General features: G+C 41.0%; 1 protein-coding gene across 1 annotated transcript; it reads right to left on the reverse strand.

Moving 5' to 3' along the window:
• Positions 1-578: 578 nt before the first annotated feature.
• Positions 579-26,106, reverse strand: LOC131958625 (transient receptor potential channel pyrexia-like). The gene is made up of 17 exons (XM_059331617.1): positions 26,077-26,106; positions 23,468-23,554; positions 19,376-19,526; positions 18,362-18,523; positions 16,892-17,001; positions 16,542-16,653; positions 15,862-15,890; positions 13,482-13,573; positions 13,255-13,369; positions 9,133-9,303; positions 7,967-8,037; positions 7,646-7,813; positions 6,199-6,317; positions 5,119-5,323; positions 3,785-3,995; positions 3,606-3,664; positions 579-992 (listed from the first exon to the last, which is right to left on the reverse strand). The coding sequence occupies exons 3-17, from the start codon at positions 19,497-19,499 to the stop codon at positions 713-715; spliced, it is 2,028 nt and encodes a 675-aa protein (XP_059187600.1). The 5' UTR covers positions 19,500-19,526; positions 23,468-23,554; positions 26,077-26,106; the 3' UTR covers positions 579-712.
• Between the last annotated feature and the right edge of the window lie 134 nt (positions 26,107-26,240).

Genomic DNA, 26,240 nt, shown 5'->3' on the forward strand with positions numbered 1-26,240 from the left:
ACCTCATTATCACCATTATGTGCAGGAGCAATGCTGGAAAACAGTCCATGGAGCCTTCCTCCTACAGGCCCTATCCACAACCCTGTTACCCTTAAACAACACATCAATTACCTTAAACCATTAGCAACAAACAAAAAAAAAGTTCAATTGACCCAACATTCGCTTTAACTTAAACCTAACCCTTTTATTGTAACCAACATCTGTAAGGCACACCTATGCAATAATTAATCATTAAATTTGGTATGGTACATCTGTCAGGTGGATGAACTATCTTGGGAGAGGAAAAGTGCTCACAGATTTAAACAAATTTGTGAGCAAAATTAAAGATAAATAGGCCTTTTGTGTATACATAGAAAAATACTTTGATTTTTAGCTAATTAAAAACTGGAGCAAAAACAAAAGTGTTGCATTTAAATTTTCGTTTAGTATAGTTAGTGTGAAGGAAAGAACCAGATAAAAGAGTAATTCTGAAAAACATGCAATAAAAACAAACATATTATAACAAACATAAAAACCTTTGCATCCTTAAAAGGCGAAGTCACAGACTGAAAACAGCCACCAGCACACAAGGCATAACATTTGTTATTATTTCATTTTATTTTACATTACTGAGAGTTTAGAGACTCAGAACATTCCAATCTGATCCAGTCTAATCAGGTCTGATCAGGTTCACAAATCAGTCAGGTTTGATCTCCGTTCAGATTCAGATCTGTTAACCTGAGTCCGTCCCAATCTGAACCAGACTCTGCTGGATCAGAGCCCGGAGCTGTTTCAGCTCTGCTCGGATAGCCTGTAGCTCCTGGTTTAACAGGTTCTGGTTGGATTCCTGGTTTTGGATGTTTAGGTCCTGAAGTTCCTGGTTTGGCAAGAACTGGTCCTGAAGCTCCTGGTTCTGCAGGATCTGCTTCTGAAGGTCATTGTTCTGCAGTTTCTGATCCTGAAGCTCCAGGTTTGGGAGGTTCTGGTTCTGCAGATTCACGTCCATATGGACACTGGTTGAGACAAGAATAAATAGCAGCATTCTCTCATGAACAGGTACATATAATATTGGTGAAAACTGTTTATATATACATTTGAAATGCAAATCTCTAGTTTCATCAGTAATTTCCTCAAACAGTGTTTTCTTTGCATCACAGCTGGATTCTGTAGTGTAAATTTACTACCTCTCTGAGTGAGAAAGTGAATTAAAGATCGTCAAAGTTCCTTTTAGTTTTCTTTATTATCAGACATCAGAATACACTGCCTAGGTACAGCGGAGGAGAACTTTGTCCAATCTCAAAGGCTTCTGAAAAAAGGTGTCCCTCCAATAAAAGCCGGTGTTCTCTTTGCCTTTTCTGTCTGTGTCATGGCGTTTTTAAGCAATTCTGTAAACTATAATTGTAACAACCCACATTTTCAACGTATGGGGCACGTTTTCATGAACGTGCACGCTGCTAGGTCTACTTTTCACTTTACAAGGATACAACTTATACTGATTATATTTCTTTCCAAACTCCTCTACTGTCTGACAAATCCCAGATCCTACAGTACGTTATTTCTGGTTTAAACCGGATGTTATATGATCTGAAGGTCATACTGAGGCCTTTTAGGAAAGCAGAGACTTTATGATTAAAAGTAAGAAAATATACCACATATTCTCACAATGGCCCTCATTTATCAAACGAGCACAGATCTGAGTGTATATTTCGTCTTACGACAGGGTTCACGTGTGATTTATCAAATGATCGTATCTCTCCAATCACAGCATAAAAATGATCGGTTGTTGATAAATGTGGCGGCTGGAAACAAGCGTCATTTAGATACCACGGCCTAATATATACCCGATTCAGATGGCTGGCCTTCAGTTTACGACACCGAAGGGCGCAATACGGCCAAAAAGAGGATGTTTTTTACCCCCTAAAGTCAACTTTATTAGCAAAGTGCACCGTTACAATGAACAATAGGGGCAATATAGACATATTACAGAAATACGCATCGACAGAGGTTTATGAAATAAAAGTACTTATATAGTTATAAACTCAAACAAGTTCAGTGAAGATTTTACATTTTGAGCACGGACTTAGAAGTTTTCACAGCTTTTTGGTTGAAGGAGGTAAACAATATTTTAAAGTAAGTTTTAATTAAAAAAGAAGAGGAATTTCTCAGAGGCAGAAAGTGAAACCCTGACGTCCAACAGCTGCAACACAACAAACTGGTTTTGTTTGGCAGCATAAAAAGTGAAAAGGAAGGAAATCAGTGGTGCTGTCAGCAGAGTAGCGGACCATTAAACTCCCGGCGAGGTTTGAGTAATTACATCGTGATATATCAAGCCTAATAATCTATGTAATATCCGAATATTGCTATTATTATGATGGAGATATATTTTTCACCTCTTTACATTTACTAAGAATGATGTCCTAGTCAGAGGAGCGTGTGGTAGCGCTGATTGGAAATGTTTCTATTCAGGCAGCACCGCTGGTGAAGAAGACGCTTACGCTCTGGTGTCGGAGCTGGATAACAGTAAACAGCAGAAGATTTAACATTTAAGAGACATTTAATATCCTCGGCTGGTATTCTGTTTAAAGAATTTCACAATGTATTTATTTTTGGATTATGTTTTAATGATAAATGATGTAGTCTAAACATGTTTTGCTTTGTCACCATTAAAAATCAAAACACCACAGAGTTTTATCAGCTCCAGGCATCGATACAATAGTCTAAGATCAATTCTCAGACTAAAATGTGTGGACTTCACGCTGACTGAAATTTGTGTACACGAGCTGAGAGCAGACTGAGATCTGATCGTACCCTCCGCTCACATCCAAATTGATAAATGCCGAGGTTTGCGTAGAAATGATCGTACACCCACTTTACGCTCGCTTTCTGACGTACGCTTGTTTAATAAATGAGGGCCAATGCCACCACAATCACAAGATTGCAAGTCAATCTTGCCAGGCTCCAAGTAATAAATTCAAGTGGCACTGTCAATCAGAGTCCTGTGAGAAGCTACTGGCAGCTACGTGTTTGTCACGACTTCACCAGAGGACCAGAGGACACCACCATCATTGGACTCATTGGAAATGAGGATGAGTCTGCATACAGACAGAAGGTTGATCAGCTGGTCCTTTGGTGCAGTCTGAACAACCTGGAGCTGAACACGCTCAAGACTGTGGACTTTCGGAGAAGCCCCCCATCACAATCCAAACACTGGCTCTGCTGTGGAAACCTTCAGGTTTCTGGGATTCACTATCTCCCATGACCTGAGGAGGTCTTCCAATGTCACCTCAGTAGCCAAGAAGGCGCAACAGAGGCCGTTCTTTCTGCGTTAGCTCAGAAAGTACAACCCGCCTCAACAGCTACTGATCCAATGCTACACAGCCATCATCCAGTCTGTTCTCTGTTCCTCAATCATTGTGTAAAATAAAATAAACATAAAATAAATAAGATTTTTATATTTTGATGCACTTTTATACAGCATTATTTACATTCATAGTTAAAGACAAGATAATAACATGTGAATCTATTTATTTTCATGGTGAATAACAAAATGGTATTGTATTTATGCCTTTTTTTAAGAACCGAACATGAAAAAACATTAAATATCAATTTTTACGACTGGTTCTCACCCAGAACCTCCTAGTGTCTCCACGTCTCTCTGCAGAACCAGGAATTGATCCAGAGTCTCCTACAGGACAAACACACACACACACACACACACACACACACACACACACACCCTGACTTTCCAAACTTAATTTTAAATATGAACTTTAAATTCCTTTAAATTTCCAGTTTATTCACATACTTTGATCTGTGCAGTGATGCGGCCCATCTCATCATGGTAACGAGAATTTGTTTTGATGATGTCATCATCTCGGGAATCTACCAGAGGTGCGCAGTGGGTGGAGATGTAATGGTTGTCATAGAAACGGCGGAGGAGGGGCATTGAGTCCTCCACCTGCAGGATGACGGAAGCCTGCTGCATCACAGCGTTTGCCTTAGAGTTATCATGCACCCTGAGGACAGACAGGTAAGGACAGACTCAGATGAAGACAGACAGGTAAGGACAAACTCAGATGAGGACAGAGAGGTAAAGACAGACTCAGATGAGAACAGACATGTAAGCACAAACAGGTGAGGACAGATGTAGCGGGGTGCAGAATGATTTTTTCATTTAATTTAGATTGTTCTGCAAATTGCGAGAAATATACTTTAGGTTACAATCGCTACACAGCATCTTGTGCTTCCATCTAGTACACAGGATTCTCATTGTCTGATGTACTATATTAACCACAACTCAAATTCACAACCTTATATGATAAAAGATAGTTCCTCATTCCAATTAGCCTGGGTATACCCATACTGACTTACGCGCTCGATTTTATTTCAAACTGCGAAAGGGTCTGGTGTCTATGGCCGTTTCTTAGCCCTGTTTTAGGGATCCAATCACAGAATGAGGAGGGACGGCAAGACGATGACATGTACTATTGGACAGACGGAAGCTGTAGACAGTGTTCTAGGTAGTTTAGAGCCAAAGTTGACCGATTGCTGCTGTAACGCCGGTGATCTGGCTATGAGCCGGGGGACAGCAGAGCCGCCCAGAGACCCGCAGCAGCTTGTTTATTGCCCATAAAATCAGTGGATGTGTGGCTGAATGACATGAGGGGGGATAAGACATAAAAATAAATAATCTTGCAGAAAGCGAGAACTAGAGAAGCAAAGCAGCAAGCAACACTCTCTCTCTCTCTCTCTCTCACACACACACACACACACCAACACTGCCTTCATTGTGGCTCTCCCTGCGCATACACCACTCATATAGCAACAATGACACCTGCTGGCAATACCCTGGCGCTGCTTGTACAATAATACTAGCAAGAAATTACACTGTAACCATCATTTTTAACAACATAAAACACTCTAAGCTCTAAGCACATTCAAACATATAAAGCAGATGAACACCCTCTACACCCAAGAATTATACAGTTTCACAACCTATATATGACTTATTTTGCCACACAGACAGGCCAGGACATACAAGTAAGGAAAGACGATTGAGGATAGACAGGTGAGAGCAGACTCAGGTGGAACAATCAGGTGAGGACAGACAGATGAGGACTGACAGGTGTGACCTCTGACCTCTGGAAGGTGTCAGTGAGCAGGGCGATCAGCATGTTGACACACAGGATGGAGGATGCAGCAAGAAACGTCCCACACAGGAGAGGAGCCATGACGCTGTCCACCGTAACCATGGCAGTGTACTCATACTCATCCACCAGAGTGATGCGGTACAGACTGTACAGTAGGCCGGGGACAGACTGCATGCTGGGAACTGAGGATGAGCCTAGAAAGAGGAATGATCCATTAAGAAGTCCATTAAGAAATTAGTCGATTGACGAAAAAATTATGTGAACAGGGCATTTTTACTGTGTAGTATGATTATTTTTACTGCAGAAACAATAATGTTGGGGTTTCACTGTAACAGAGTACTGTTAGCCTGCGTGGTATCAGAAGAAAAAAATCAGATTAGAAGAAAACAGCAGGGCCTTTGAAAATTGAAAAAAAGAGTTATCTTCAACTTTTTTTGATAATCTAAATGTCTTATGTGATTTTGTTCTTTGTCCTAAAACATGCACCTAGCTTTTCCCGTTCTAGCTTTGATGCACTTGCTCACTGTAAAATCTTGAATTGTATTTAAAATCCTTGTCTCTAAAAAGGCCTCAACAGTTAGGCAACATCATATCTTAAAGAGCTCAGTGTACCATTACATTACATGTCATTTAGCTGACGCTTTTGTCCAGAGTGACTTACAAACAAGTGCATTCAACCTGAAGGTACTAGCCTTAGACTGCAGGAATCAAGTAAGTACCAGGTGGCAACCGGGTCTGAGCATGGAGGCAAACCAGGAAGTGCCTTAAGCTGCATTCTACCAAATATTCCAGCATTCAAACACGTTCCTGCATCACACACACATGCACACATAACCTTTACAAAACATTGTATGATTTTGAGTTGTCTGAGAAATCTTTACTAAAACATGAATATTAATGCCAGATGAATAAATTCAGTAAATATGTGTTTGTGTGTGTGTGTGTGTGTGTGTGTTACCACAGGTCCCGGCTAAAACTTCCTCTCATCCTGTGAATCTGTTTGAACTGGTCCAAAAGGAAAACTTTCTACTGCACACACACACACACACACACACACACACACACTAACCTCCAAATATGATCCAGAAGCTGCAGGCGTAGGGAATAAAGATCTCAGCATACAGGAACAGGAAACGCATCACATCCCCGACAACGTTTCCCAACATGACAATGAATGGACCCATCAACCTGCACACCCACACACACACATATACAGACTTGTAACTTAATCTACAGACTGAAGATATAAAACCACATATAGATCACTGGTTCAGGGTTTCCAAGGGATTAGAGGCCCCTGTTTAAAGTAACTGTTGACATGATATTAGATGTTGTTGATATGATCCCAGGGTGAAAGAGGCCACATCAGTGCAACCTCCCTACCCTCCAGCAGAGTGATCTAAACTACCCTGTTGTCATGGTAACAATGAGTGAAGTAAGCTGAGCTGTGTTCCGATACCCATACTTCCCGTACTTACTATACTTAGTTTGAGTATGCAAGGTGTTCCGATTCGGATCGTGTCGAAAAGAAGTGTACCTAAAGGACCCGGATGGTGCCCTCATAACGGTCAAAACACTGAGTGTGCAATGATGTACACTTTACGCCCTCAACGGCCGCCATCTTGTCTACGTAGCGGAAGAGGCGGAGCCAGGCAGCCGTGTTTGTGGAAATCAAATAGTGAGGGGTCATTATTGCCGTGCCACGAGCGAACGTAGTGGATGCCTGTGTGCACACTCGTCACTAGCCTTAACTGTCTCATCGGTCTCTCTTGGTAATACATGTACTGCTTTAATTGTGAAGTGAAGCAGCTGTTAACTCTATGGAGTCTTAGACTATTTTGTCCATTTTTGAATCCCTGTCTTTTTGTGGGGTTTTTTGTGTCTATTTTGGTCATTTTGTGTCTGGTGTTGTGTCTTTTTCTCGTTATTTTGTGTCTTTTTTTGTCATTTTGTCTTTTTATGTGTCTTTTTTGGTCATTTTGTGTCTGTTGTTGTGTCTTTTTTTGGTCATTTTGTGTCTTTTTTGTCATTTTGTCATTTTTTTTGTCATTTTGTGTCTTCTCTGTGTCTTTTTTGGTAATTTTGTGTCTTTTTTTTCTAGTCACTTTGTGTCTTTTTTTAGTCATTTTGTGTCTTTTTTGGTCATTTTGTGTCTTTTTTTGACGTCATGAAGAAGTCGTGCTCCAGCGCTTTCGTGGACTCCAGAGGGTTAAACTCAAAATTCTTCTTCATAAAGTAAATAATTATTTGTACATTGAGACGAGCGTGAGCACAGGCGTCCGCTACGTTCACACGTGGCACGACACTTGTCACGACACTTGTCACCCATCACCCCTTCATTATCTGGTGTACTCGCAATACGCATGCCTGTAGGCACGCCTATTTATCATCTTTATGCAGGCGCAGGCGATGCGGTTAAGGCGTTTTAGTGTAGTAGTCGCTGGCATAAAATGCCCCTCATAGCATGTGTGTATGTGTGATTATGTGTGTGTGTGTGTGTGTGTGTGTGTGTGCACCTAAAGGCTCTGACATGCTTCATCAGTCGCAGCCACAAGAAGATGATGGTGACAGAAAAGAGACGCAGACTGCTGGTGTGAAGAACGACGGAAGGACGAAACACGTCAGCCATGTGGACGCTGAATGACAGCGCCAGCAGAGTGTACACCAGCCAATCAAACACGTTCCTGCATCACACACACACACATGCACACATAACCTTTATAAAACATAGTAAAGATTTCTCAGACAACTCAAAATCTTACAAATAAATGAATATTAATGTGAGATGAATAAATTCAGTAAATATGTGTTTGTATGTGTGTGTGTGCGTGTGTTACCATAGGTCCCGGCTATAACTTCCTCTCATCCTGTGAATCTGTTTGTACTGGTCCAAAAGGAAAACTTTCTCCTACAACACACACACACACACACACACACACACACACACACACACACACACACACACACACACACACACACAGTTAAAGGTTACCAAAGGGTTTTAAAACTGGCCCCACCCAAACATTTAAGCCCCCTTGGCATTGGACAGGATTAGGCTAACTGTGTCTCCCAGTTTAGACTTTTGCTAAATTGGCTGAATCCCTCTGTTTTCAGTCTTCATGCAAAGCTAAGCTAGCTGCTCCCATGTTTCCATGCTAAGCTAAGTTAATCAGCTGCCATCTGTGGTGTCGTATTCAGCATAAGGACGGACAAAAAGAAAAGCGCAAACTGACCCTTTCAGTCGTTTTTTTAATTGAGTGTGTTTGACAAAAGCACACTATATATTATTCACCGGGCTTAATCCTTCTGTTACTTCCGTGTTTTTATCGATCGACTACTCCTCCCAGAGTTTTGGTCACACATAGCCTACACTAAAAACCTGCTCGGCCATGACAAGTGTGCTATGACTTTTCTAAGGATTTCTGCAAACGGTTTTCAAATTATTCGGAAAAAACACGCCAAAAAAATCCCCCCAATGTTTTCCTATGGAGAGGCTACAGTGGATGACATCATCACTAGTGCACGAGGGAGAGAAAAATTTGTCAAAAAATAAATTTGGAAACTGCTCTCGAGGGCGCATAGTTGTTATAGTTGAACCATTTTGACTGTTTTTCGTGGCTTCCACTTTTTTTTCTCATTTTGACTTTTTTTTCTCATTTTGACTTTTTTCTTGTGACCTTTTTCTTCTAATTTTTACCTTTTTCTTGTTATTTTTCCTTTTTCCTTATAATTTTAACTTTTTCTTGTAATTCTCAACTATATTCTTCTCATTTTAACTTTATTCTCGCGACTTCAACTTTTTTCTTGTTATCTCTTTCTCTCTCACAGACACAGACACACACACACACACACACACACCTGCTTTATTATCTTACATGACTTCCTCCTCTTTTCCATTTTGAAAACAGTTCAAATTGTAATCTAATAATGTATGGGTGACTCACGGGCCAGAGTCAAGCACACTCAAAATTTCTTAAGAAAACTTCTAGTTTTTATTTTATACCTGAGGCCACATGGGGTGAGAGCAGCGCAGGTCATCCTGAAGATGACGCTCTGCCCACCGCCGCCAGAGGCAGCGCTTCCTCCTCGAACGCAGGATGTCTTGCACCTCCCTCAGCACCTCCTCCAGAGTCAACAGGAGTGCAATGATCACAAGGAAGACACGCCACCAGTCCTGGGACAGAGAGACAGGTAAAGTCTAGTCATAATTCCCATAGGCCCAATAGCAAACCCAGAAATGTTGAGTACCCTAAAGTTTGATTGCAGAAATGTCATCTATAGGCCTAATGGATGGAATTTACCTTGGTTGCTAAAAGTTGCACTTTGGGCAATTTGCATAATTAGCATAATAAGACAATAAAGTAAAGACACCACAGGGGAATAGGGTAAAAAAATTAAATAGATATCACCATGAAACTTTCTCAGTTGATAACTTATGTTAAGATGAGAAAAAAATGTATTGCATGTTTTTTGTATTGTTTATATATGCAAATGAGGCCATAAATCAACAAATATGCGCTCATTTGCATACATGCAAAATCAGATCGTTTGATAAAGTCATGCTCAAAATATTTTTTCCAAGGGTAAACATATATACTTGGGGGTCTGAGTTGAGTCTGAGTTGGTGAAAACCTTTAGGGAACCTGGTCAGGAGGCAGTGTTGACCTATGGACGGACGGATTAAGAAATGAAGTGCCCCATGCAAAATAACTATATACAGCATGCACATACACACAAACCCACAAGAACTATATACAACAAAAGACAGAACTTTATACAACACATAACTTTATACAAAAACTGCAAACAGCATGCGCGCACACACACACACACACACACACACACACACATGCTGTAAAATAACTATATATAGTATGCAAACGCACACACACATATATTTAACAACAACCACACATTCCCACACAATAGCCTTCATCATCTTCATCATTTCTTTCCTCATCCCCTTCAGTCTCATCATCTTCTTGCTCTTTATTTGTATGTATTGTGAATGGGTTGCAGCAGCGGACCTCACCCCTTCATACTTGCAGTAGTCAGTGCAACTGAGACTTGCAGCATGGCAGCTATAGTTTCCTTTGCTGCAGACCTTCAATGTGCTGCAGCTACAGCTGGTGACATCAGGTAGATTTACTGGACCTGCTGCCTGGATGGCAAGAACGGCCATGACAGCCCCTTCATTAGCAACTTCCCATCCAAACTTTGTGATGTCTCTGGCCTCTGCAGGAGGCTCTCTCTGACCTGAACCCTTCCACAACATGACCTGAAGATGAGCATGCAGTATGTGCAGCATCAGGTTGGCATCAGATGGAGGAAAATGTTTCACTTTAGGAGCGAGTGATATTCATCCACTTGGCCTTCTTCTGCCCATACAGTGCGACAAAGAACTCCGTCCCAGTATCTTTTAGGTCACTATGAGTGGCATCAGGTTCCCCAAGCACTGTATTGAGACCAGGAATGGGATTTCCTAGGAGTAAAGCCTCCTCAAGTGAAAAAGCTTCCTCCAACTGATGCCAACCTGATGCTGCACATACTGCGTGCTCATCTTCAGGTCATGTTGTGGAAGGCTGCAGGTCAGAGAGAGCCTCCTGCAGAGGCCAGAGACATCACAAGTTTGGGTGGGAGGTTGCTAATGAAGGGGCTGCCATGCCCATTCTTGCCATCCAGGCAGCAGCTCCAGTAAATCTACCTGATGTCATCAGCTGTAGCTGCAGCACATTGAAGGCCTGCAGCAAAGGAAACTATAGCTGCCATGCTGCAAGTCTCAGTTGCACTGACTACTGCAAGTATGAAGGGGTGAGGTCCGCTGCTGCAACCCATTCACAATACATACAAATAAAGAGCAAGAAGATGATGAGACTGAAGGGGATGAGGAAAGAAATGATGAAGATGATGAAGGCTATTGTGTGGGAATGTGTGGTTGTTGTTAAATATATGGGTGTGTGCGTTTGCATACTATATATAGTTATTTTAGCATGTGTGTGTGTGTGTGTGTGTGTGTGCGCATGCTGTTTGCAGTTCTTGTATATAGTTATTGTGTGTGTCTGTGTGCATGCTGTATAAAGTTCTGTCTTTTGCTGTATATAGTTCTTGTGGGTTTGTGTGTATGCGCATGATGTATATAGTTATTTTGCATATTGTATATAGTTCTTGTATATCCCTCTCATGCATGAATTATGATAAACTCAATCAGGATTTTTTCACTAAGTATTTTTAAACATCATTAGGGATGTAAAACAAGGTTTGAAAAAAAAAAGTGTTTCTATCTTTATTCTATAAAGAAATATTTTTTTGTCCACTCAAGTGTACTTCATGCATTTTGTACTGTAAAAACACATCAATGTAATAACATGGTAGTTATATGGGTATAGTCTTAATTTAGTTATACAGTTGTAATATTGTATTCTGCTGGAATGGTGGTTCCTCCAATACTCTATAGGCCTCTCTATTTGAGCTCTATTGACAAATATAGTAGTTAACATAATCATAAAACTTTTTTTTTTCACTAGGCGTTTTTATTTATCTTTAGGGATGTCATACTGTATTCTTGTTAAGTCTCTGAACTGAGCATATTCTCTCATAGTGTCTTATAGCATGTATCATATTTCCTGTCAAATCATGCTTGTTGCTTATGTTTGAGACTATTTTCTATGATAGTTGCCGAAGCATCCGGGGCACAAAGCTGCAAGACACTGCGCGTAGATCTACTTGGTTCTTTGTGTGCATGCAGCATCTAGGCATCTGCTGGCATTTTTGGCTGGGGCTAGTGGTTTCCAGGGGCAAACCAGATCTAAGGGGGGCCCTTAGACACTGCTCTCTGTTTTGCCAGTGGTGGAGTGGCACTGGGTCTGCCTCTGGTGTGTATCTTCATGGATCCTGCATTGATGAGAGCACGACCTCTACTACTACTTTTGAGCTCTACAAAATATAAGGATATATAAAAAAAATCTCATATTACATGATAAAAAACATAAAGAAGTTGATCTACAACCAAAACATTATAGAATATGAATTATTTTCAAGAACAACATTGTTAGTAATTGACATTGCATTGAAGTTGAAATATAGCGAGTGATGCATGATGTACAATTGAGTGGACAGACGATTAATCCGTATTTCCTCCAAATATAAAATCAAAACTTGGAAAATCTTTACATAATATGTCACCTTAGATGTTACTTGATGTAATTATATTTTTTTTACCTGAAGTGGTATCTTTTTATAGAAGCTAGACACCGAAATAGCCGAGATGTTTGGTCTTTCTCCCTGTCTGTCGGACATCTTGGTTTCACTGACTACTTTTTCCCATTGCAATGATCAGCCAATAGGATTTTTTGTATGGGATGATGCATTAGCTTCCACTAGTGTGGACTATATGCAGCAGTGCCCAAAATTACAGGCATATATAGAGAAAAAGCACTTTTTAACAGCTGTACACTGTAGTGACCTCTATGCATGAAAGGGTTAAAGTTCTTGTGGGTTTGTGTGTGTGTGTGCATGCTGTATATAGTTACTTTGCATGGGGCACTTCATTTCTTAATCTGTCCGTCCATAGGTCAACACTTCCTCCTGACCAGGTTCCCTAAAGGTTTTCACCAACTCAGACTCAACTCAGACCCCCGAGTATATATGTTTACCCTTGGAAAAATTATTTTGAGCATGACTTTATCAAACGATCTGATTTTTTCTGTATGCAAATGAGCGCATATTTGATGAGTTATGGCCTCATTTGCATATGTAAACACTAAAATACAAAAAACATGCAATACATTTTTTTCTCATCTTAACATAAGTAATCAACTGAGAAAGTTTCATAGTGATATCTATTATTTAATTTTTTTTACCCTATTCACCTGTGGTGTCTTGACTTTATTGGCTTATTATGCTAATTATGCAAATTGCCCAAAGTGCAACATTTAGCAACCAAGTTAAATTCCATCCATTAGGCCTATAGAAGACATTTCTGCAATCAAACTTTAGGGTACTCAACATTTCTGGGTTCAAGAAATTACGACGAGACTAAAGGGACAGGCAAACAGGTAGAGACAGGTAAAAAGACAGACAGACTATTAGAGAAACAGACAGAAAGAACGACAGACAGACAGGTCACCTGTGGGAGGACGTAGCGATAAGATGAGTCTCGGTACACGGACATGGAAATGGCAACCGTTGTCCAGGAGAGGTTGAACAGAAAGTTGAGGATGAGGAGAAGCCAAGCCCCCAGCCTGGCAGCATCACAGAAAGACAGGTACATTTGTATAAACAAGTAGAGAAGTGACCTTTCAGATAAGAGATCAATTATGTAAAATCCATCAAACCAATCAGATTGGAGTTTACCTTCCGTAAAGTTTCCATTTGACCTGGATCAGTTTGAGAAAGACTGGATGCATGATGAGGTCAAGTTTCCCCTGCTGCACTACCACCTCCAGCTGAGCCCACAGGACAGGGAGGGTAAAGTTGGACACGCAGTGAGCAGTTAACCCTATACTGTCCACTGCTCACTGTATTGTGTACACTGTTCAGTGTATTCCATTCACTGATCACTATCCACTGTTCACTATTCACTGCACACTGTTCACTTCACAGGCTGTTCAATTCAGCTGGTGACTGGGCACTGCAAGCTTTTCATTGTACACTGTTCACTATAAACTATAATCTTTAATTAAAAGCTGCTGACTGTACATTGTTTTCTCTACCCTGTCCACTGTATGCTTGTCATGTAGTGGAGTGCTGCATTTATTTGAATGCAACTCCAGGATTGACTCCTCCCCCTTGCCAACCCCTTAATCAGGGCTAAATAAAAGGCAGCTGGGAGCCTGGCTTGGCCTCTGCCTCATTCCCTCCTCGGTCAGTGGTGTGACTGCTGTTTTTTGCCAACAGTCTGAACAGTGCCATTCCATTAGTCCCCTAGAGTAGAATTCCTGCTAGAGGTGGTGAATAGGATGAGCTACAAAATTCACAATTGCAGCATGGTGAACTAGGAAACTATAACTTGTGGTTGTCTTTTTTGGTGTGTGTGTGTGGGTGGCGTTGTGTGTGTGTGGGGGTGGCGCTGCGTGTGTGTGTGTGTGTGTGGGGGCACTGTGTGTGTGTGTGTGGGGAGGGGCGCTGTGTGTGTGTGGGGGGGGTGCTGTGTGTGTGTGTGGGGTGCTGTGTGTGTCTGTGGGGGGTGCTGTGTGTGTGTGGGGGGGACGCTGTGTGTGTGTGTGGGGGGCACTGTGTGTGTGTGGGGGCGTTGTGTGTGTGTGGGGGGGGAATGTGTGTGTCTGTGGGGGACGCTGTGTGTGTGGGTGTGTGTGTGGGGGACGCTGTGTGTGTGTGTGTGTGGGGGGCGCTGAGTGTGTGTGTGTGGGGGGGCGCTGTGTGTGTGTGTGGGGGCGCTGTGTGCGTGTGTGTTGGGGGGGCACTGTGTGTGTGTGTGGGGGAGCGCTGTGTGTGTGGGGGGGCGCTGTGTGCGTGTGTGTGTGTGGGGGGGCGCTGTGTGTGTGTGTGTGTTGGGGCAGCGCTGTGTGTGTGTGTGTTTGTGTGTGGGGGGGCGCTGTGTGTGTGTGTGTGTGTGTGGGGGACGCTGTGTGTGTGTGTGTGTGTGGGGGGCGCTGTGTGTGTGTGTGTGTGTGGGGGCGCTGTGTGTGTGTGTGTGTGTGTGGGGGGGACGCTGTGTGTGTGGGGGGGTGCTGTGTGTGTGTGTGTGGGGGCGGCTTCTGTGCTGCACTAGAGGTGAGCATTGGTTGACCTCGGCTTAGCTCTTATTTTCATTTGTCATAATTTACTACTGGCAGTTTGTATATTTAAGCACTATTTTAGAGAATGGATTAAAGAATTGTTTTAAAGAGATAATTTAATAAACATACGGTACTTAAATGTCAGTCTGGTTTTAATATTGTGTGCATTAACTTCTTTTCTCCCTTCTTTAGCCTGCCATTTTAAATAAAAACTCTATAATTTTGAAACACGCCTCTGTCCTATTTGTAGCAGCAACGAACCTGTGAGTCCCTATCATAATCTTGGGCTTTCCATTCTATTTCCTGGGGTGCAATTCCCCCAGGTGGCGTTGTCGCAACTATCTGTCCAAATTAACACCACTCCGCTACACTAAATACAAGATAAAAACACTAAATCTGAGGGAAATGATCTTGCTGCATGGACAGATAATTTCACTTCACAAGATTTCTTAAATTGAAAGATTATTAAATCTAGAAATAAGCATGTTGAACACTTAAAATAAGAACTCTTAAAACAAGATAAGTTATCTAACACTTCTAAATCTAAAGTTTTTTGTTTATCTTTGTAAGAAACAAATAATTGTCAGGTCACTCTGCTCGGGCCAGTTCATCGCTGCTTGCAGCTTTAATTTATCTTTTAAGAGTTAATTTCTTTAAGTGTTCAACATTCTTATTTTTAGATTTAATAATCTTAATTTAAGAAATCTTGTGACGTGAAATTATCTGTCCATGCAGCAAGATCATTTCCCTCAGATTTTTAGACACACCTTTTTTGCAGTGTACATTTGTCACTGCATGCCGTTTACTGTATTCTTTCACTATTCCTTGTGCACTGTTTCGTGCTCTTCACTGCACATTTCAGTGTTCATTTTACACTGCTCACTGCAAACTGTTTGTTGTTCACTTTACACTGTACACTATATAATAAAACAGTGCAGTATCTATTTCAGTCAGCTCCAAACTGAACTGGACTCTAGGTAAATGATGGAACTTACTGGAGACGTCGGCTCAATGAGAACTGCTTCTAAAAAAACAAAACAGATGCTCAGTCAGACAAACAGGTAGGGTCAGACAAAAGATTGAGTGAGACGGCACTATACCACTATACAGTGTGAAGGAAATTTGGTGTTTCCTGCATGGTGGGACAGTTCCCACATGGTGGGAAGTAGGCATCGACCTACTTGGTATTCAAGACACAAGGCATTGTGGGAACTGACTCTGTGAACTTAACAATTCTAACACCATGACTGAGGGGAACGTGTTGACCAGTGGGCTCTGTCCTGATGTGATGTTTAGGGCAGGAAGATAGGGCCGCATTGAGTCTTGTTGAAAAGCCAATGCTGAAAAGTGCAACAGTCATAAGTCGAGCGGTGTATGGGACTTTGTTGTATTGTAAAATAGCCATTCTGAATTGTGCGATGTATGGAATACGAATGTGCAAATAAAAATTGCTGAACAGAGTATTGAGTGCTTTGTGTTTGGCCAGCTCACCCATTAACTTAGTGCAATTGACCAGAATTGCCACGACAACAGGCAGGTAGAATTGTGCCTCGAAAAATCAGCAGCATCACTAGTGATACAAACAGTGCTATAGTAGCTCTGCAGATTATTGAGGGCAGTGGAGGACTGCAGTAATCCTATACTAGTACTGCAGTAGTTTTATTAGCAGTGTTACCTTGCAGGTGGGACTCAGGTGAGTGTGGTTCCGGCTCCAGCAGGTTTAGGTAGTAGTAATGCTGTCGGGTCATTCTGTCAGTCACATGGAACTGACTGAGTGCCAACTGGGCCTGAGCACAGCATACAACCACATTCATCACAACACCAGGACACCGCATGTTGGATTGTATTCTGTTCTACTCTATTATTTTCTATTTTATATGATTTTATTTGTCATACAACATCAGAATTTAAATGCAAATATCTAACAGAAACACTGAACAACAGTTTCAAAAGTTGGCAGTATCAATTGACTTTTCTTTTGACCAATTACAGCCCTGTTTCTGTCAGTAGGCGGGACATTGTTACCACTGGACTCATCCGACCAATAAGAGCAGTTATACAGAGTTGTCCATCAGAGTCCATCGTCCCTGCCTCTGCCTCAAGCTCCAACAGCACCCGAGCTGCTTCACTTCGTTCTGAAAAAATAACAACACATGGCCTTTCTCAGGCTACGTTTACATGATGATGGTCTGAACAGAAAATGCAAAAGTGGCGTCACATCTTCACTTTTAATTCTGCGTTTAGACGAGCGTAGTCTGTGTGCATACGGTGATGCAAAAGTGTGTGGAATTGGATTGGGTATGCATGCCAGGCGGCATCACTTAAAGCCATAAGAGCATCTTTGGGCATGTGGAAGTTTTCATGCCACGCATTGTCATCAGCTACTCCTTCCACAAAGTTCTCCACCATCCACTAGATCTCCCAGGTCTCGTCCAAAGCCGTCTGGCTCGCCTCCCACCAATCGGTGCATCCAAAATGTGATAGAGGTAATTCCAGATCCTTCTCTGTTCACTAATAGTATCTGTACATATCCTGTACATTTGGTGGAAAGACTCCTGTAAGTTTATTAGAGCTGCCAGAGGAGCTTGAAGGTCCCACGCATGGAAATAATCCCACATGTTTGTTTATTTCCCTGTACTGGAGCATGTATGTGACGTAAATGCGTATGTGACGTGAGCAGATCTGAGCAGAGTTTTGTGTCTTGGCAGTGTAGACGGACACGCTACAGCGGAGCGGATTACAGTTTTACACTCTGGCGGGTGGTTTCACTCTTTTGCGTTTTTAAGCCCCAAAAACGACATCATTTCCCATAAAATATTTTGTCATTTTTTCCCCGTAAGCGTCCTCGTGTAAACGGGGCCTCAGACTTCCCTCTACTCCTCTCCCTGTCCACTTTCACTCTGTTTATGTGTTTGTACGATGGTTACGCCATAATAGGCCATAACAGCAAGCTGCAGGCTTACTTCCCATGTGGAACGCTTGTGTTGTGTGATGACATTAAACACGATCCATAGTAAAAAGTTCTTTGCGACCAAAAACACAAACTGCTGTTAACTTAATGCTACACTGTATTTAGGGTCCAGTATACTCTTGTCTAGTCTAGAATTGTAAAGTAGCTCATAAACATCTGAGTGAAAAACAAAAAAAGAGAGAAAAATGCAACTAAAGAAGCTGAAGTAAATATATGGGCTGAAATATGTGCCACCAGAAACTGAATTTGAATTATTTATATTTTAATTTGAATTGCTTAACTTGAATAACTTGAATTTATTAGTTTGGAGTTGAACATTCAGTTCTCACAGTTCAAATTCAGTTCGCAAAATTGAATTTCAATTTTCTGCGACAAACATTCGGGTAGTTGAGGCAGAGCAATCAAGTTTAGAAAAAGGATGTGCTGATTTTCAGAAGATGCGTTCTGTATATCTGCACTCGATTGGTCTGACTCAACTACACTATCATTTTAGTGATCAGTGTGAGTGGTGATGTCAGTAGTACCCATGTTGGCAGCGAGCTGCAGTGGGGTTCTGTGTTTGTAGTCAGTACAGCTGATGGAGGCTCCGGCCTTTAGCAGCAGTCTGATGGAACCAACAGCATCATTCTTGGCAGCAAAGTGAAGAGGACTCTGCTGGTCCAGAAGAGTCCGAGCCTCTGGATCAGCTGAGGACAACAAACACAAAAACATTCATAGATGGATTATGAGATACAAGCCCATGGGCACAGCAAGGTTATAATAGTTTTGTATTTTTTGTTTTCAAATTCAGTTAGTTTTGATTTTTTTAGAGTGAGTTTGCTAGTTTTAAATAGTTTTTATTTTTCGGAAAATGCTTAGTTTTAGTTTAGCTTTATTAGTTTTAGTGTTTGTGTAATGGGGTATTTGTTGGGTTCCAGATTAAAAAAGTCACAATAATTGTTTCCTTAATTTCCTTTGTCTGATCCATCTCAGCCCCAATAAGTTTATCATGTCATAAAACCAGATAGATGAAATAGATTTCATATCAACCAAGAAGGTTTACGTATGAAAAAAGTTGATAAAGACGAAAACTAAAGACATTTTCACTATAATTTTAGCTAGTTTTGTAACTACACAATACAGTTTCAGATAGTTATCGTTTTTTTAAAAACTCTCATTTTTATTTTTATTTCAGTTAACGAAAATGTGTTTTCAATTCTAGTTTTCGTTATTTCATTAGTTTTCGTTAACTATAATAACCTTGGGGCACAGACATGTAAAAGGCCCCATCCACCCCCCTACATCGGTAAAGCAGCCAGACTGGCAGATACCCAATAATGTGGCTGCATTTTTTTATCATTGTGTTGTGTCTCTTTCTAGTCATTTTGCTATCCCAGACTCTCTGGTTTAGGATCTGAGGGGTGAATGAGCCACATGGCCACTAATAATAATTGATCTATGACAACAGCACCCAACAACCTCAGTAGCTGTTGATTCTGGGCAACATAGACAGGATCAAAGTGTTCCTTTGATTCGCTCCTGGACTCGTCCACACAGACCTTGTCGCTCCAGCAGGAACTGAACCATGTCCTGGTAGTCCAGTGCAGAGGCCACGTGAAGTGCAGTGACTCCAAACTGATCCGGTTGGTGGAGGTCTGAGCCCCGGTCCAAGAAGAACTGCATCACATCCACACTCCACGCCCTGGAGATCTGAACACACACACACACACACACACACACACACGCAGGCAGGCGGGCAGGCAGGCAGGCAGGCAGGCAGGCAGGCAGGCAGGCAGGCAGGCAGACAGACAGACAGACAGACAGACAGACAGACAGACAGACAGACAGGCAGGCAGGCAGGCAGGCAGGCAGGCAGGCAGGCAGGCAGACAGACAGACAGACACACAGACAGATAGATGCAGGCAGAAAGGCAGAAAGGCAGGCAGGCAGGCAAACAGACAGACAGACAGGCAGTCAGGCAGACAGACAGGCAGTCAGGCAGGCAGACAGACAGACAGACAGACAGACAGACAGACAGACAGACAGACAGGCAGGGAGACAGACAGGCAGACAGGCAGACAGACACACAGACAGGCAGTCAGGCACGCAGGCAGACAGACAGACAGGCAGGCAGGCAGACAGACAGACAGACAGGCAGGCAGGCAGACAGACAGACAGACAGACAGACAGGCAGACAGACACACAGACAGATAGATGCAGACAGACAGACAGACAGACAGACAGGCAGGGAGACAGACAGACAGACAGACAGACAGACAGGCAGTCAGGCAGGCAGGCAGGCAGGCAGGCAGGCAGGCAGACAGACAGACAGACAGACAGACAGACAGACAGACAGACAGACTATATAATGGCTTAGTTTTTCAAATCAGTAAAACCTGAATCAGAATCGGTAAGTCTGTTATTGTGTTAGTTTTTCTCAGTTATTTTGTTGTTGTGTGTTTAAGATGTATTCAGTGTTAGGCGACCTGAGTCCTGGACTACAAAGCAAATTCAACACACCCAGGATAACTTTTCGTTATCTCGTTCACTAAGCCTAACAACCACAGTCTTAAGCTATATCACAAAGGTGGTTATCAACTTGCTGAGTTAACCAGGCTTTCCTCTTCAGGCTCTGTGTGTTCACATAAAGGAGCCGTTGGGAGCATCATTTTACTGAGCTACAAGAAAAAACAATCGCGTTCCGCTCATTTCTATATTATAATATAATTATTACAGCTAAAAGCAATACTGTTGCTCTAAATAAGGCATAATATAATTTAATAATTTAATTTCAATAATTTTGGCAGAAAACAACAAGTGTGGATTCATGAATGAATATATTTATTTAACCACTCCATGCTTACTGAAAACAGCCTTTTAAACATTATAATCATGAAGTGGATTTAGATCTGAGACTGTCCCAGAATGAAGGATACATCAAATATATTTTGTTTTTGCCCACTTCAAAAATAAATTATTGTTAGGCCTATTATCTTAGATAAACAGTCGAACAGAGACATTTTCCAATCAGTATTATATTAGCTGAAATATCGGGAGTTTTAAATGAACATCAGCAAATCATTATAAAGCATAAAACATAATGTGAAAACGTCCTGTTTAATGGAATTATACAGTTTTCCAGATGCAAGTAAACATCATAGTGATTAATAATATAGTGAAGTATTAATGTAAACTCTCTGATTAATGATATAGTGAAGTATTACTTTCTGCTACCTTATTCTACAGGAGAGTCATTTTAGAGACTGTGTGGTTAAATGTGCAGAGAACACTACATATTTATTCAGTAGTTCAGTTAGAAACACATCAGCTGACTGTTACAGATACACACAGTGGCCCTCATTTATCAAACCAGCGTACGTCAGAAAGTGAGCGTAAAGTGGGCGTAAGATGATTTCTACGCAAGCCTCTGCATTTATCAATTTGGACGTGAGCGGACGGTACGATCAGATCTCACGTCTGCTCTCAGCTCATGTACGCAAATCTGAGTCAGCGTGAAGTCCACACGTCTGAGTTGGAGAATTGATCTGAGACTATTGAATCGATGCCTGGAGCTGATAAAACTCTGTGGTGTTTTGATTTTTAATAGTGACAAAGCAAAACATGTTTAGACTACATAATTTATCATTAAAACATAATCCAAAAATAAATACACCCTGCAATCGTGAAATTCTTTAAACAGAATACCAGCCGAGGACATTAAATGTTGTTGTCTTCTGCTGTTTATTGTTATCCAGCTCCGACACCGGAGCGTCAGCGTCTCCTCCACCACCGGTGGTGCCCGAATAGATACATTTCCAATCAGCGCTGCCACACACTCCTCTGACTAGGACATCATTATTAGTAAATGTAAAGAGGTGAATAATATCTCTCCATCATAATAATAGCAATATTCGGATATTGTATAAATTATTAGGCTTTATATATCACGATGTAATTACTCAAACCTCGCCGGGAGTTTAATGGTCCGCTACTCTGCTGACAGCACCACTGATTTCCTTCTTTTTCACTTTTTTAAGCTGCCAAACAAAACTAGTTTGTTGTGTTGCTGCTGTTGGACGTCAGCGTTTCACTTTCTGACTCTGAGAAATTCCTCTTCTTTTAGAATTAAAACTTACTTTAAAACATTGTTTACCCCCTTCAAACAAAAAGCTGAAAACGTATAAGTCCGTGCTCCAAATGTAAAATATTCAGTGAACTTGTTTGAGTTTATAACTATAAGTACTTTTATTTCATAAACCTCCGTCGCTGTGTATTTCTTTAATGTGTCTATATTGCCCCTATTGTTAATTGTAATGGTGCACTTTGCTAATAAAGTTGACTTTAGGGGGTGAAAAAATCCTCTTTTTGGCCGCATTGCGCCCTTCAGTGTCGTAAACTCTGAAGGCGAGTCATCTGAATCAGGTATATATTAGGGCGTGGTTTTTAAATGACGCTCGTTTCGAGCCGCCACATTAATCAACAGTCGATCATTCTTACGCTGTGATTGGAGAGATACGATCGTTTGATAAATCTCACTGTCGTAAGATGAAATATACACTCGGATCTGCGCTTGTTTCTACGCTCGCTTGATAAATGAGGGTCACTAACTCTACTGTAACTGCACGGCTCCCATTGGTCACATTAATGTAACGTTACGACTCAACACGTTCACATTTATATCTCATTCTCCTCGCTGAGAATCTGTATGGATCATAGATACTTGACTATTGACTCTGGCGCTGTTTCTAAAGGAGTAAGAGGTTTTCTAGCCAATTTCAAGCCAAAACTCATTTTTTAAAACATGCTGCTACTTAATCAATTCCTTGTGTGTATCTCTAGTTGTCGATTATATTGGTTTAATAGTTTGTTTATTTCATTTTAGTTTTTTCTGCTTTTATGACCCTGTTTTAATTAATTCCACGAGGCACTTTGTAACTATGTCTTGAAAGGTGTTATTATTATTATTATTATTATTATGGTAACACTTTAGATTAGGGAACACATATTCAATATTAATTAGTTGCTTATTGGCATGCAAAAAAGTAACATATTGGCTCTTAATTATTCATTATTAAGTAGTTATTAATGCCTTATTCTGCATGGCCTTATTATACAACCAGTAAGTCATTAACTAAAGTGGGTCACTTTGCACCAATGTTAGTCTACCAGTGAGCCACTTTGTAGAGTAATGATTGACATTACAATCTACCAATCCTCATCCAATCATCCAAAAGGAGCCACCAGTCACGTCAAAGGTCTGGAGAAGGTGGCTATTTGCTGTTTCCATGGTTTCCTTCACCGATATGTAGAGACTTATAAAATCCATACAAAGTAAAGCATATTAAGATCATAACTAATATACAACAACTTCCTTACTTACTACTTATAAGCAATAATTCTGAGGTTATTGAGGGAAAACTCTTAGTTAATGTCTTACTGGTTGTATAATAAGGCCATGCAGAATAAGACTTTAATAACTACTTAATAATGACTCATTAAGAGCCAATATGTTACTTATTTGCATGCTAATAAGTAACATGTTAATGTTGAATATGTGTTCCCTAATATAAAGTGTTACCATTACTGCACATTCATATGTACAGTCACTGTTTTATTGTTAGTGTATGTAACAAATGATAAAAATTGTTGACCTCATGCAGGATGGTTTGTCCATATCTGTCACTGCTGTTTGGATCAGCTCCGTCTGAGATCACCTCATCAACAAACTCAAGGTCCACCTGCACAAACAGAAACAAACACACACACACATGTTTTATGCTTAGGTTTCTTCACCAGAGAGTTAACTCTATCGAGTCTGGGGCTATTTTTGTCCATTTTTGAATCCTTTTCATGTGTTTTCGTGTCTTTGTAAGTCTTTTTGTGTCTTTTTTAGTCATTTTCTGTTTTTTTTTTGTCATTTTGTGTCTTCTTTGAGTTTTTGTGGTCATTCTGTCTTCTCATTTTGTGTCTTTTTTGGGTCATTTTATGTCTTTTTATAGTCATTTTGTGACTTTTTGTGTCTATTTTGGTAATTTTGTCTTTTTTAGTCATTTTGTGTCTTTTTTAGTCCTTTAGTTCGACATAAAATGTGATTTTGAATCTTTTTTTTACTTTCAAAACACTATCATGCTCAATAAAAAATGTTAAATGTTGCAAATGTGAACAAAGGTATCATTTTATACTAAATATATTTGAGCTTGTCTCCAGTTTTACTTGGTATATCATCATCAAACTGAAACTGTCCTCGTGGAGTTTACAGCCAGAACTTTAGAGGTAAATTTACAGTAGGGCTCCACGCTGCTTTGTTTTCTAGTCTGGATGTCATGAAGAAGTCATGATTTGGAGCTTTTGGAGACTCCAGAGGGTTAAAGAACAACTGTGTGAATCTGTGAACACAGTGGCCCTCATTTATCAAACGAGCATACGCCAGAAAGTGAGCGTGAAGTGGGCGTAAGGTGATTTCTACGCAAGCCTCGGCATTTATCAATATGGACGTGAGCGGAGGGTACGATCAGATCTCAGTCTGCTCTCAGCTCGTGTACGCAAATTTGAGTCAGCGTGAAGTCCACACTTCTGAGTCGGAGAATTGATCTTAGACTATACCAGTATCGATGCCTGGAGGTGATAAAACTCTGTGGTGTTTTGATTTTTAATGGTGACAAAGCAAAACATGTTTAGACTACATCATTTATCATTAAAACATAATCCAAAAATAAATACATCGTGAAATTCTTTAAACAGAATACCAGCCGAGGATATTAAATGTATTAAAGGATATTAAATCTTCTGCCGTTTACTGTTATCCAGCTCCGACACCGGAGCGTCAGCGTCTCTTTTACCAGCGGTGCTGCCCGAATAGAAACATTTCCAATCAGCTCTGCCACACGCTCCTCTCACTAGGACATCATTATTAGTAAATGTAAAGAGGTGAATAATATATCTCCATCATAATAATAGCAGTATTCGGATATTATATAGATTATTAGGCTTTATATATCACGATGTATAAATTAATTACTCAAACCTCGCCGGGAGTTTAATAGTCCGCTACTTTGCTGACAGCACCACTGATTTCCTTCCTTTTCACTTTTTATGCTGCCAAACAAAACCAGTTTGTTGTGTTGCAGCTGTTGGACGTCAGCGTTTCACTTTCTGACTCTGAGAAATTCCTCTTATTTTTGAATTAAAACTTACTTTAAAACATTGTTTACTTCCTTAAACCAGAAAGCTGTGAAAACTTCTAAGTCCGTGCTCCAAATGTAAAATATTCACTGAACTTGTTGAGTTTATAACTATAAGTACTTTTATTTCATAAACATCCGTCGCTGCGTATTTCTGTAATATGTCTATATTGCCCCTATTGTTAATTGTAACGGTGCACTTTGCTAATAAAGTTGACTTTGGGGGGGGGGCGAGCCATCTGAATCGGGTATATAAGCTAGCGGTCAGCAAACTTGACCTCTGGAGGGGGAGTATTACTCGGTGTCACGGTTTGTTAGAGACCATGGATTAAATTTACACCGGAATATCCCTTTAAATCTTCCCCAGATCACTGCCTTTTTGCCAGAGATGTCACCACTGTCAAACCAAAGACTAACAGCAGGGAATCTGCGTTATTAGCTAGCTTGACATTAGTCATTAATATTGCCACAGATAACCTTAAGGTAATGTTACCAGTAAGAATTAATAATGCCGTTAAAAATCCATAATTTCAATTGTAACTGCAGTCAACCTCATTAACCTTTCATTTAATCTTTTATTTAACTTGATATAAGACTTGTCATTAACGCAACTGCAGTTACAGGCAAACCCCCCCCGCGCGCTCGTTCGACCAGCTCCGCGCCGCATCCGGCTGGACTCCGCTGACCGACTGCTCTCACCATATTCCCGCTCCCGGAAACCCGCGTCCGGCCCGTGTCTGTATCCCAGCAGTAAAACGGATGTGACTGTTACGCGGATCTGCCGGTTTGGAGGCGGATCCGGCGCAGAGTCAGCTGCTGTCTGGGTATTAGGGCGTGACATTTAAATGACGCTCGTTTCGAGCTGCCACATTAATCAACAGCCGATCATTCTTACGCTGTGATTGGAGAGATACGATCGTTTGATAAATCACACGTGAACCCTGTCGTAAGACGAAATATACACTCAGATCTGCGCTGGTTTCTACGCTCGCTTGATAAATGAGGGCCACTGTCGGTTACCTGGTTGACGTTACCTCTGTTCCAAATCACTTGTTACTAGTGTTAATGGTTGCTGTTACCTGGTCAGTGTCCTGGTTGGTAGCAGCCAGCTGTCTGAAGTGATTCAGCAGTTTTTTGTTCAGCTGTCGTGTTTGATTTTTTTTATTTGTTGTGTCGGTTTCATCTCTTTGCTCTTCATCACCTTCATCATCCTCAGCCAGACCTCTGTACTTCGTCTCCAGCT

This window comes from Centropristis striata, chromosome 1 (assembly GCF_030273125.1).
Source record: "Centropristis striata isolate RG_2023a ecotype Rhode Island chromosome 1, C.striata_1.0, whole genome shotgun sequence".
In the NCBI taxonomy this organism is placed as follows: Eukaryota; Metazoa; Chordata; class Actinopteri; order Perciformes; family Serranidae; genus Centropristis; species Centropristis striata.